Below are 14217 nucleotides of genomic sequence, written 5' to 3' on the forward strand. Positions count from 1 at the left end.
ACATTTGCCCCAGAGGACCATTAATTTTACCTTATATTCGTTTGTTGCTTTGTAGTTTTCAAAGCTCTTGCACCCAAGTTAATTATAGTCATCTCCCCATGCTACTTATACTATTCCTGCTGTTGTCTCATTAGGCAGATCATTTAGCCTTCTGTCTTTGAACTATGAATGTGCAACATAAAAATAGAAAAATGATTTAAAACAGTACATCTCAGCATTTATCATAGCAAGATAAATTTAGAATATTTTTAAGTAAATAAGAGGGCATAGTCTTCATATACACTAAAACTGATAAGGAAAGGTAAGAAAGGCTGATCAGAAATTTAATTATGATTTGTAATCTTCCTATGCATTGTGTCTAGCACAGTCTCTAATTAATAGTAGATACTCAGAATATCTGTTGAATTGATCAGAAAAAGAATTATGTATAGATTGAAGAGCAATATTTATTTGGCTGTCAAAAAGTACATCATATCAGGTATTTTTCTCAGTTTTGATTTAGGAGATATGCCTATAAATCTCCCTTAGTGATCTCACCATGACTCTTATTTCCTCTCTTTTGATTCTTTTTTATCAACACTACTGAATTTATAAGTATAGGGCTGTCTTCCTGAGAGATGTTCTTTCATCTTCATTAATCTGATATGTTAACTCTCTTAATAGATAACATGTTATCTCTACCATGGAACATATTTGCTTTTTTAAAAAAATTCAAGATACTTATAATTTATTGGTAAAATTTTATTACATGTGATTGTGTTCTAAGATTTTATTTTACCCTGAAAAGCTGAGCCAGCAGTGAAATTTATTTATCTATTTATTTTTAAAGTTTTTATTTTAGTAATATGATACAATCTAAAATTCCCCCCCTTAATCACATTCAGATATATAATTCAGTGGTGTTAACTATATTCACAATGTTGTGCAACCATCACCACTACCACAACTTTTCCATCAATTCCAGCAGAAATTCTGTACTAATTTAAGCTTTAACTCCCCATTTTGTAGCCTTTCACAGCACCTAGTAAACTGTATTTTAGTTTCTTGACCCTATGAATTTGCTTAATCTAATTATTTCATGTCAGTGAGATCACACAGTTTGATCTCTTTTGTGTCTAACTTATTTCACTCAGCATGATGTCTTCAGAGTTCATCCATGTTGTGGCATGTATTGGAACCTCCTTCCTTTGTATGGCTGCTCAATATTCCATTTATGTGCAGTTATCCTTTCCACATTGGGGGGTTAGGGGTACAATGTTCCTGCATTCTGAATTTTTTCTTTTATGAGTACTTTATTTTACAGTACTTTATTGCAAAATTTGGATTAAGTATTATACAATATTATTTATGTATTTTATGCATTTCTGAGTTTCTAAAATTTTTCTGTATTGTCTGCTGGCCTTCATGTGTCATTTACAGCTTCCGTAAAACTCCCTCCCCCAATTCCCGTTTATTTTCTTATGCCAATATGCCATATATGGAAACTGCAATAGGAAAAGTCATGATGTGGAAAATATAACTGTATATATCACATTTAATTATCCATTCTTCTGTTGATGGACATTTGGGTTGCTTCCATCTTTTGGCAATTGTGAATAATGCTTCTGTGACTATCAGTATGCCAATATCTGTTCAAGTCTCTGCTCTCCATTCTTTTGTGTATATACTTAGAAGTGGGATTGCTGGGGCATGAGGTAATTCTATATTTAACTTTGTGAAGAAACCACCAAACAGTTTTCCACAGCAGCTGCCCCATTTTACTTCCCACCTGCAGTGAATGAATGGAGGCAACCTCTCTAACACTTATTTTTCATTTTTTTAATAGTAGCCATTGTAGTGGATATGAAATCATAACTCATTGTAGTTTTGATTTGTATTGCCTTGATGGCTAATAATGTGAACATCTTTTCATGTAATTTTTGGCCATTCGTATATCTTCTCTGGAGAAGTGTTTATTCAGGTCTTTTCACCATTTTTTATTGAATTGTTATCTTTTTGTGTTCAGTTATAGATTTCTATATAGCTTCTGGAAATTAAACCATTATCGATTAGGTGGTTTTCAAATATTTTCTCCCATTCCATAGGTTGTTCTTTTACATTCTTGATGAAGTCCTTTGTACAAGTTTTTAATTTTGATGTGAACCAATTGTCTTCTGTTGCTTGTGGTTTTTTGTAAAGTTAAGAAACCATTGCCTAACATAGGATCCTGAAGATGCTTCCCTTTATAGTCCTGATTTTTATATTTAGGTCTCTGATCCATTTTGAGTTGATTTTTGTATATGATATGAGATAGGGGTCCTCTGTCATTCTTTTACATATGGATATCCAGTTCTCCCAGCGCCATTTGTTGAAGAGACTCTTCTTTCCCCATTGAGTTGACTTAGCACTCGGGTTTTCGGGACTTGGAGTTATCCTGGGTGGTGCTGCGGGGGCAGTTACCGGACACTGTACGTCCCCCCATGGCCCACTGAGTGGACTGTGCGAGAGTGTGGACTATGGTGTGGATCATTGACCATGAGGTGCAGCGGTGCTCAGAGATGTATTCACCAAATGCAATGAATGTCTCATGATGATGGAGGAGGTTGGTGTTATGGGGGGAAGAGTGAGGGGAGGGGGGTAGGGGTATATGGGGACCTCATATATTTTTTTAATGTAACATTAAAAAAATAAATAAAGTGAAGGCAAAAAAAAAAAAAATCAATTAGCCATATGTTATTCACAGTTGCCAAAAGATGGAAACAACCCAAGTATCCAGCAACCAATGAATGGACAAACAAAATGTGGTATATACCTATGATGGAATAAGAAGAAATGAAATTGGGTCACATATGATAGCATGAGTGAATCTTGAAGATGTTATGCTAAGTGAAATAAGCCAGACTCAAAAGGACAAATATTGCATGGTCTCCCTGATATGAACTAAATACGAAGAATAAATGCATGGAGTTAAAACCTTGAGTATAAGTTATTAGGAGATAAGAGGAGGGCTGCGAAGGAGTACCGATGCTTAATGCATTAGAAGTTTTAAGTAACTTGATTGTAAAAGTGTGGAAATGGATAGAGTTGATGTTAAAACATTATAGTGAGTAGCAGCTGGTTTATAGATGGGATTGTGGCTGAAAAGGGTAGTTTAGGGAGATAAATGCCAATTGAAAGAAAGCTAGTGAAAAATCTAGAGACTGAATAACACAGTGAACTCAGAGGTGGATGAGAATTGTGGTTAGTAGTACAAATGCAAGAATGTCCTTCTGTGAACCAGAACAGATGTATGTCACTATTGCAGGGTGGTGGGAATGTGGAGAAGCTTGGGAAAAATACAATTAATATAACCTATTGACTATAGTTAACACCAATAATGTAATATTCTTTTGTTACTGCCAAAGATGTACTGTATTGATAATGGAGGGGTATGGAAAAACATGCACTCTATGTCCTATAGTTAGTGGTAATAGTCTGATGATGATATTATCTCATTATCTGTGACAAATGTTCCACAGTGGTGTATGTGTTGGTAAAGGAGTGTTGTATGGGAATTCTACACAGGTACATGATTGTTTTTTAGTTCACAACTTCTGTAATAAAAATCTACTTTGAAAAAAGTGCTAAAAGAAGAAAATGTAGTTTTAATTTTAATGATTTTAATTTTATAGTCTTTTTGGGCTATAAATTTAATAAAAAATAAAATTTATATTTTAAAAATAAAAATCAATTAGCCATTGATGTGAGGGTCTATTTCTGAACTCTCAGTTTGAGTCCATTGGTCTACACATCTGTCCTTGTGCCAGGACCATACTGTTTTGATCATTATAGTTTTGTAATAAGTTTTAAATTCGGGAAGTGTGTCCTCCAACTTCCTTCTTCTTTTTTAAGATGGGTTTGGCTATTTGGGGCCCTTTACTCCTCCACATAAATTTGATGATTGGGTTTTCCAGTCTACAAAGAAGCCTGTTAACATTTTGATTGGGATTGCATTGAATCTGTAAATCATTTTGGATAAAATTGACATCTCGGCAATGTTTAGTCTTCTAATCCATGAACATGGAATGTCCTTTCATTTACTTAGGTCTTTGGTTTTTATTAACAATGCTTTGTAATTTTTTTGTGTAGAAGTCCTTTGCATCCTTCTTAAATTTATTTCTAGATATTAGATTCTCTTAGCTACAATTGTAAATGCATTTATTTCCCTTAATTTCCTTTTCAGAGTGTTCATTACTAGTGTAAAGAAACATCACTGATTTTTGAGTGTTGATCTTGTTTCCTACCCTTTGCTGAATTTGTTTATTAACTGTGTAGCTTTGTTGTAGATTTTTTGGACTCTACATATAAGATCATGTTGTCTGCAAATAGCGAAACTTTTCCTTCTTTCTTTACAATGTGGATGACTTTTGTTTCTTTTTCTTGGCTAATTGCTCTGGCTAGAATTTTCAGTACAATATTCAAGTAGAGTGGTTACAGTGTGCATCCTTGCCTTGTTCCCGATCTTAGAGGGAAAGCTTTTGGTCTTTCACCATTGAGTATGATGTTAGTGATGGGTTTTTCATATGCCCTTTATAGTATTGAGGAAGTAGCTTTCTATTCCTAGTTTTCTAAATGGTTTTTTTTTTCTTATCAAGAAAGGGTGCTGGATTTTGTCAAATGCCTTTTCTGTGTCAGTGAGATGATCATGTTTCCCCCTCCTTTGTTCTCTTAATGTGGGATATTGATCAATTACATTGATTTTCTTACGGTGAATCACCTTTGCATACCTGGAATAAATCTCATTTGATTGTGTTGTTTAATTCGTCTAATGTGCTGTTGGATTCATTTTGCTGTGGAAAGTGGTGGTGCAGGGTGGTGAAGGGAGCCTAGCTGCAGGACAACAGGGACCCTATGCTGATTGTCTCGGACAGGGTCCCTGAGGCTTGGACCCCGAACCCAGTGCTGGACCTGGACCCTGTGGGAGACTTGGGTGTCTGTCCGAGGGCCAGTCTTTCCAGAACCATCAGCTCCACTGCAGACAAGTGGGGTTGTGCTGGGAGAGGGCCAGGCCAGCAAGGTAGACCTCTCAGACCTTGGCTCTCACAACCGCAGTGTCCATGTAGACTTCTCCTGCCTGATGTCTAAGGATAATGTGTAGCTAAAATTCTGTTGATTTTTGCATCTGTATTCATAAGGGAGATTAGTCTGTATTTTTTTTTCTTGTGGGGTCTTTATCTGCTTTGGTATGAGGGTGATGTTGACCTCAGAGAATGAGTTGGGTAGTGTTGTCTCTTCCTCAGTTTTTTGGAAGAATTTGAGCTGGATTGGTGCTCATCTTGGAATGTTTTATAGGATTCACCTGTGAAGCCTTCTGGTCTTGGGCTTTGCTAGGAGACTTGATTAACTGATTCAATCTCTTGTTATTGGTCTGTTGAGATCTTCTATTTCTTTTAGGGTCAGTGTAGGTTGTTTGTGTGTTTCTAGGAAGTCATCCATTTCATTTAGGTTGTCTTAATTTGCTGGCATACAGTTTTTCGTAATATCCTCTTTCTTTTTTTTCTTTGTCAGTCTAGCTAAGGGATTGTCAATTTTATTGATCTTTTCAAAGAACCAACTTCTGGTCTTAATTGTTTTTATTTTTTTTTAATCCTCGATTTCATTTATTTATGCTCTAATCTTTGCTGTTTCTTTCTTTCTGCTTGATTGGCCTGTCTTATGGTTCACTGATTCATCCTTCTGCCTGTTTAAATCCACTGTTATGCCGCTAGTGTATTTTAATCTCCATTGCTGTGCTTTTTAAACCCCATTATTTCTGTTTTTTTTTTTTTAAAGATTTCTTTTTTATTTATTTCTCTCCCCTTCCCTGCCCCCCTCCCTCCTCCAGTTGTCTGCTCTCTCTGTCCATTCACTGTGTGTTCTCTGTGCCCACTTGTATTCTTGTCAGTGGCACTGGGAAACTGTGTCTCTTTTTTGTTGCATCATCTTGCTGCGTCAGCTCTCTGTGTGTGTGGCACCACTCCTGGGCAGGCTGCACTTTTTTCACACAGGGCAGCTCTCCTTATGGGGCACACTCTTTGTGTGTGGAACTCCCCTATGCGGGGGACACCCCTGCATGGCACGGCACTCCTTGCGTGCATCAGCACTGTGCGTGGGCCAGCTCCACACGGGTCAGGAGGCCCTGGATTTGAACCCTGGACCTCCCATGTGGTAGGCAGACGCTTTATCGGGTGAGTCAAATCTGCTTCCCCTGTTGTTTCTTTTTAAACTTCTAATTCCTATTTTTGCTCAAACAGTGTCTTCTTAATATCCTTTAGCTCTATATGCATAATTAGTTTATCACTGTCCATGTTTTCCTTCAACTTCTTCAGTTGTTTTAGGGGATTTGTTTGAACTTCTTGACTTAGTTGCCAAAATCTGTGACGTTTTACTTTGTTCCTTGACTGAGCCGTATCTTCCTGTTTCCTAGTATGTTTTGTGATTTTTTGCTGATAGCTGGGCATCTGATTATTTTGATATACTAATTCTGAAAGTCAGGTTCTCCTTGCCTAGGGTTTTATTTTAGACTGTCCATGTGTTAATGCTCTTCTTCAGCACTTAGCCCCGCTTATACAGGTTCTATAAAGCAGTCCATATGAACTGTTTAGATTTCCTTAGGTCTTTTTTTTTTTTTAAGATTTATTTATTTATTTATTTCTGTCCCCTCCGCCCCCCCACCCCGGTTGTCTGTTCTCTGTGTCTGTTTGCTGCATCTTGTTTTTTTGTCCGCTTCTGTTGTTGTCAGTGGCACGGGAACCTGTGTCTCTTTGTTGCATCATCTTGTGTCAGCTCTCCATGTGGGTAGCACCATTCCTGGGCAGGCTACACTTTCTTTCACCCTGGGCGGCTCTCCTTCCGGGGCGTACTCCTTGCGCGTGGGGCTCCTCTACGCGGGGGACACCCCTGCGTGGCAGGGCACTCTTTGCGCGCATCAGCACTGCGCATGGGCCAGCTCCAAACGGGTCAAGGAGGCCCCGGGTTTGAGCCGCGGACCTCCATGTGGTAGACAGGACGCCCTAACCACTGGGCCAAGTCCGTTTCCCTAAATTTTCTTAGGTCTTTCAACATGTTTCTTGCCCTGGACGTATGGTGCAACTTTTAAGATTGCCCTTTTATGTGCAGATTGTTTTGCCTCTGGGAAAGGCTTCCTTTCCTCTGTTCCTTCTTTGGGAGTTCTGAGCTGTTTGTTTTTATGCAGATTTTTGTCTAAACTGCTCACCTGTTGTCTCTCACTCATGGCCCCCTTTTCTTTACACTTTGCACTGTCCTGCTTTAAAGTTCAGTTTTCCCTTTTTTTCGTGAGTCTTTTCTGCCTCCTGTAACTTCCACATTAGGGTATGCCACCCCAGAGAGGAAGATAGGGTCAGCATTAAAAAAATACCTGTTTTTTTGGTTAGCTGTTCCAGCAATTTAGGCTGGATTGGCTGTGTGCACCATTTGTCTACAGTTCTGCTGTGATTCTGTTGTTTCCACCTTAGGGTGACCTGCCACAGGAACCCAGATGAGGTCAAGGTTCAGAAATGCCCATTTTTTGGTTTAAGTGCTATAGCAGTCAGAGACGGATTGGATATGTGCGCCTCTTGCCAGCAGTTCTGCTGCAGGTCTCTTTTTTTTTTTTTTCCTGGGGCTCTTTTGTATACATACATTTGCCTACCACTTAGGTTTCTCCTTGGGTCTTTGCAGGCTTGGATCCCTGTACCTAGATGTGCTTGCAGTTCTGACTGTCTGCTGTGAGTGGCTCTGTAGTCTGTGCCCATGGCAGGGGATTCTCAGGCCAGAATCTACTGCTATGTGACTCTAAAGCCCTGTGGAACTGAGTGAGAGAGATGGGTTTGGACTGGCAGTTTCTACTTAAAGACCTTCCTTCCTCCCTTCTTTCCTCCATCCCCCTTCTTTCCCTTCTTTTTTTTTTCTTCTTTCCCTTCTTTCCCCTCTTTCCTTCCTTTTCCTCTTCCTTTTCCGTTTCTCTTTCCTTTTTTTGCTCTATCGTCCTCTAGATCTCCAAGCAAGTGGAACTTGTCCTTTTATTAGTTATTTCTGAGGGGAGAGTTTTCCAGGGTATGTCTTACATTGCAGTCTTGATGAAGTCATTAGATTTGCTTTTTAATTAAGATTTTCTTGGAAACATTCTTAGATATTTCATAATCCAGTGGGGACATATGTGCCTTTTCAAATGCTGTAAATGTATACTCCACTTACAGTGCAGGCCATTGGAAAAAGACCTGAGGTTAAGAATGACCTAAAACAGTTTGTGCTGGATAGGCGCTAACCTAGCCTAGGAAGTTTGACTTCTCATAGGTTATTTAGATCTTCCTGGTATAATAATTGGGAAATACTAAACTATTCAGAAGTTTAAGTTATGAAGTTAATACTTTTTTTTCCTTCACTTTAATGAAAACTTTAATGTAATTCTGTGATATTCATTGCTTAATGTATAAAGTGATTTCTCTTTATTACAGTTATTCAAACGCAGGAATGTCTCTTTGCCCAGAAATGATGAATCTATGTTAGAAAACCCTATCCAGGATCCGGATATCAGTTCCACTGTACCCATTCCAGAGGTAGTATTACAAAAATGTATTTCAAATTATACTTAAGAAATATGTCAGAGATAATATATACAAAAAAATATTTTTCATGCAAAACATTTAAATGTTAAATAATCTTTTCTTTTGTGTGTTTTAGGAAGAAGTTATTACCACAGATATGGTTCAGATGATTTTTTCTAATAATGTTGATCAACAGCTAACAGCAACACAGAAATTTAGAAAATTGCTTTCTAAAGGCAAGAATTATTTTCACTGTGTTTATCCTAATACAAGATTCACTAGTAGAATTTTGATTTATTACGTATTTTTAAAATTTTATTTTATTTCCCAGATATAGTAGGCTGTAGTTTTCTTAAAAACATATTTTTAGAGTAACACCTATTTTTCAAACATTATATAGTCAAAGTAACCATGTTGGTTGTAGAATAGTTGCAAAATATATAAGAATATAAAGAAGCACATAAACATATTAATCCCACTGTCAAGAAAGGTTAAAGATAAATATTTTTTAATACTTCTTATAGACGTATTTTTCAAAAATATGCTTTTTAAAAAATGGCAGCATAATATAGAGTATGGAGATAATTTAATCAATGGAACATTTACTTATTCCTAATTTTTGATTATTACAAATAATGCTATATAAATCTTTATACAATTTAATACTTCCCTAGTATAAATTAGTAGAAGTGAAATATGAGTCAAGGGAAATAAAGATTTCACTCCTATCTTTAGTTTGTACATGTTTTCATTTCACTGTATTTTTACTGAAACTCATGGTTATCTTGGAAAAAAAAAAGTACTTTGTAATAGCTTATTGTGTAGCATTTCTTACTGTTTCTTACTGAGATTGGATATTTTTCTATAGTTATTGATCCTTTGTAATTTATCATTGCCTGTTTGTTATTTGTCCCACTTTATATTGAGTTTATAAGAATTCCTTATTAAATAAAAATTTAACCCTTAATCTTTCATGTGTTTCATATATATAATTGGTAAAATTAGTAATTCTAATGATATTAAATTGCATTGTGAACAGATATTTTATAGATGCTTTTGGGGTTTGCTTATTTTTGGATGGCTTGAGAAATGTGTGGTTTTTCTCGTATATAGCACAGTCCCTTATATCTGACTGACTAGTGCATTACTTTTTGCATTTATGCAGGTGGCAGATGACATTTCTAATACCTGTTACTCCTCTTGGACAGTGACTTGACTAACTATCCTTGCCAAAAATGCTTGTTTTGTTAAAATGAAAAGAGTTGAGTCAGTTTTCCCTACTTACCTGAGCAAGCAGAACTTTACCTATAATTTCTGCTTCCTAGCCAGGGCTCTTGCCCTCATAAACATTCTTTCCACATAACTCGAATTCAAGGCCTGTGCTTTAGTGATCTGTTCGTCCCTCTACTCTGTTTTGTTACATTGTCAACAGAGCCTTATTTCTTATTTGTTTAATTATTCATATGACTTACTATTAAAACTATAGCTTAATTAATATTGGCTCAGCTGCCTTATCCCTCTAAAAGAGGTCAGAATTTAGTAATATATGAGGAATAAAAGAAAGCTTATGGTCAGGTCAGCAATGATTATATGTTCTTTACTTTTGCTTTCTTACTGTAGTACTTATTCATAAATAAATTTAACTTTTGTTTTCCATTTCTCATCTCCCATATTAAAGTGTTAAGAAATCCTTGTTATAGTAAGAACAACTTTCTCTTTCTCACACACTTCTCAGTTTTTGTTTTTGTAATTGAGATCACTTTTTTACTAAGATAGATCTTTTAAATCCTTTTTTACAGTCATAATTTTTTAAGGTTTTTTTGAACATGTACATTGTCTTATAACCAGTTAACATCATTTATAATTTAATAGTTTTAGTTTTAGAGTTTACTATCATTGTTTTTTGATTTTTTTTTTTTGTCATCACTGTTTTTCTGTCACAACTTCTCCATTATTGAATTCTTTATTTGGATTTATCTTTTCTTAAGGTGGAGCATAATAGATTTTCTTTTTTCCCCCTTTCTATGAAAGTTGCATTGGTGCAATTCTTTTTATGCCTTTACATGTCTGAGAATACCTCTCTGATGTCTATGTTTGGGCAAGTTGTCAGTTTAGAATTCTTTGATAATAAGACATCATTCTCATTTACTCTGATCTCTCAGGGTATTCTCTTTCTTTTAAACTGTAGTATCTTTTCGTAGAACTAGTGATTTTTCTCTGTTTCTCCATGTATGGATTTGTGTTTATCTAGTTAGAGCATGTAGTAGGAGTTTTAGATGTTTTTAATTGATTGGTGTGAGTTCTTGTAAAATCTATCATGCCGAGAAAAGTGCTGGATTTACCATAATTTCACTTGATCCATCTGTGTGTAGGAAACATGGGAAAGGGGCTAGAACTTGAACTAGAGACAGAATTCAGCAGGAAATTTTGCCTTTTTTGTAAATGTTTCTATATTGTAATTGTATATTTCCTTGTGGCATGGGGAGATATAAATGGCTGCTCTTGCCTAGTTTTAGATATTGTCTTTACTCCTATGATTTAGTTTTGATAATGATCTTTTGCTTAGTTCCTTATCATGGCCACTCTGTGGATATAAAACATGTTCTTTTCTTCAGTCCTAGTTTTACAGAGATTTCTCAAAAGCTTTTTTTATTTGTTTGTTTGTGGATGACTCTTGTTTAGACTGGAGTGCTGAAGCAGATACTCCCGTATTTTGCCTAAGTTTACATGAACTTTATATTAGTTCATCACCCTTATAAGATTATATAGATTATTATGATTCTGATAATTAATAATATCAATGTGAAAGTTAATCGGTCATTATACCTGCTAGAATAGCTGATGATCCAAGTATGTTTTAATTGCTTTCTTTAAGATGAAGGTAACCATAAATGTGTTACTTTTAATTCTCCAGGAAGAGAACATGTTTGGGTTCTCATATCTCTCTGTCTATGTAGATAGATAATATAGCTGACAATTTCAATTCTTCACCCTCTATCCCTGGAAAAAACCCTACATTTTCTTCCTTCTTTCAAACTCCTCTCCCTCTCCCTTCAAATGAAGAGTTAAGAGTGAAACAAAACTTCTTGCCCTGAAAAAAAAAGAGAGGGTAGTCAATTTAGAATTTTATTTTGGATAAAGGAAAATCTAGACAATGAAGGTGGTGACTACAACTCTATAATTAATTTCATTTTGATTTTTTTTTTAAAGGTGGGGGAAAAGGATTAAGAATATATATTGTTTAATCCTGTTGAAGTTGTATAACTATAATAACATTTGAATCTAGGGTCTGGAATTTACATTTTGAAGACTCTAAACCCTTATATGCAAGCAAAACTTTTGGAGTACAGCTTTAACTTGGGAAAAATTTGTAAATAATAAAATAAAGAAGAAAAGAAAGAAGTCTATTCCTAAGTAAACCTTTCTTAACAATTAATTGAGAACATGGTTTCTAAGACCTATATTGAATTACAATTTAATAATAAGGTTTTTCTATACCAAATGATCAGGATTCATACAGATGTTTTGTAGTTACCATTCATGTTTATTCTACCGAGTAAACATAATATGTTATTATTCTTATATGAGCTATTTATGATTAGTAGCATGAAGTAAGAAGAAAAGAGTGAAAAGTGGAAATGAGATTTCTGTGTTGGTTAGATAATTCAGAAATAGATTTAGGTGATGGGTGGCAGATGGACAGGTACTCAGAAATAAACAGATTTGGGTGGTGGGTACCAGGCCAGGGGAAGGAATAAGCATGGTGATATAATTTGTTTGGTTTCAGTCATGCTGCATTTTAAAGAAGCTGCAACAATGTGTCCAATAGTAGAAATATAGTCTGGAATCCAAGAGAGAAGAATTCAGTTATGGGAGTTAAATTTGTGAATTACCAGCATAAATTGATAAGAGATAATTAAATTAGCAAAATAGATTAAAATTTCTAGGAAGAGAATGAGTAACAGGAAGAAAACTAATCCAAAGGAACAGCTTACAGAGAAGTTACTGGAGACCCACAAGAGGGCACTTTTTGCTGAAGCCAAAGAACAAAGAGTTCTTGACTTAGATTCCAGTACCTAAAGTAGCTTTGTTTAAATTCCCTCAGATCTCAAAAGCCTCTGTATTTAACAAATTTATTAAAAATTCTGGTAACTCCATTAGTATATGTTTTTTTAAGATTTATTTTATTTCTCCTTACCCCCTTGTTGTTTGCATTTGCTCTGTCTGCTGTCTTCCTTGGTTCTTTAGGAGGCATTGGGAACTGAACCCGGGACCTCTGATGTGGGATGGAGGTGCCTAATCACTTGAGCCACCTCCATTCCCTGCTTCTGTGTCTTTCATTATGTTTTTTACCTTCTTGTGTCTCTTGTTGCATCATCTTGTTGGGTCAGCTTGCCATGCCTACCCTGTGCGTCAGCTCGCTGTCTTGCTCATTTTCTTCAGGAGACACTGGGAACCTCTGCTCCCTGCTTTGTTGTATCTCTCATGTGTTTATCTTCTTGTGTCTTTTATTGCTTCATCTCGATGTGTCAGCTTGCCATGCCTGCCTATCATGCCAGCTCTCTGTCTTCTTTAGGAGGCACTGGGAACCAAACCACGGACCTCCCATGTGGTAGGCAGCTCAGTCGTTTGAGCCATATCCGCTTCCCCAGTCTTATGGTATTTTTATAAATAATAAATAATACCCCAACAAAATAGAACCTCATCTGGTTGAGAAACATTAGGCAATTTATGGTTCATGGTGAGGAGGCATACTTGGAAATTGAGGGTATGCTATAAAGAATTAGTGGGGACCCCCAGCCTAGATGTGCCCCTCGCACAAGGAGTGCGCCCTGCAAAGAGAGCCGCCGGGTGAGAACAGCACAGCCCGCCCAAGAGTGGCGCCGCACACACGGAGAACTGACATAGCAAGATGACTCAACAAAAAGAGACACAGATTCCTGGTGCCACCTGACAAGAATGCAGGTGGACACAGAAGAACACACAGTGAATGGACAGAGCAGACAACAGGGGGATGGGGAGGGGAGAGAAATAAATAAAATAAATCTTAAAAAAAAAGAAAAGAATTAGTGGGAACTTTATAAGTTGGTGTTTTGAGTATTGTACAGAAATAATTCTCACCAAATAGTATTTCTTTTTTTTTAAAGATTTATTTATTTATTTATTTATTTAATTTCCCCCCCTCCCCTGGTTGTCTGTTCTTGGTGTCTATTTGCTGCGTCTTGTTTCTTTGTCCGCTTCTGTTGTTGTCAGCGGCACGGGAAGTGTGGGCGGCGCCATTCCTGGGCAGGCTGCTCTCTCTTTTCACGCTGGACAGCTCTCCTCACGGGCGCACTCCTTGCACGTGGGACTCCCCCACGCGGGGGACACCCCTGCGTGGCACGGCACTCCTTGCGCGCATCAGCACTGCGCATGGGCCAGCTCCACACGGGTCCAGGAGGCCCGGGGTTTGAACCGTGGGCCTCCCATATGGTAGACGGACGCCCTAACCACTGGGCCAAAGTCCGTTTCCCACCAAATAGTATTTCTGGTTATTTCTCTCCAAATAACCTTTAACTTATGATTTTTAAATATAGGAAATTTTTAAAAATTCTTAACTTGGTTAATGAAAAAATAGAATTTGCTTTACAGTAAATGTTACAATTCAGTTACATTCAGTCAAGGGTTTTAAACT

At 36.7% G+C, this 14217-nt stretch overlaps 1 protein-coding gene across 2 annotated transcripts in view; it reads left to right on the plus strand.

Moving 5' to 3' along the window:
- Window positions 1-14217, plus strand: part of KPNA5 (karyopherin subunit alpha 5) — a 61840-nt gene that overhangs the window by 8412 nt on the left and 39211 nt on the right. For both annotated transcript variants that reach the window (XM_004471226.3, XM_058307321.1), the window contains exons 3-4: window positions 8454-8555; window positions 8680-8779. In XM_004471226.3, coding sequence (XP_004471283.1) covers window positions 8454-8555; window positions 8680-8779 — 202 coding nt within the window. The remainder of the gene's footprint in view (window positions 1-8453; window positions 8556-8679; window positions 8780-14217) is intronic.

The sequence above is a fragment of the Dasypus novemcinctus genome, chromosome 11 (genome assembly GCF_030445035.2).
Source record: "Dasypus novemcinctus isolate mDasNov1 chromosome 11, mDasNov1.1.hap2, whole genome shotgun sequence".
Classification (NCBI taxonomy): Eukaryota; Metazoa; Chordata; class Mammalia; order Cingulata; family Dasypodidae; genus Dasypus; species Dasypus novemcinctus.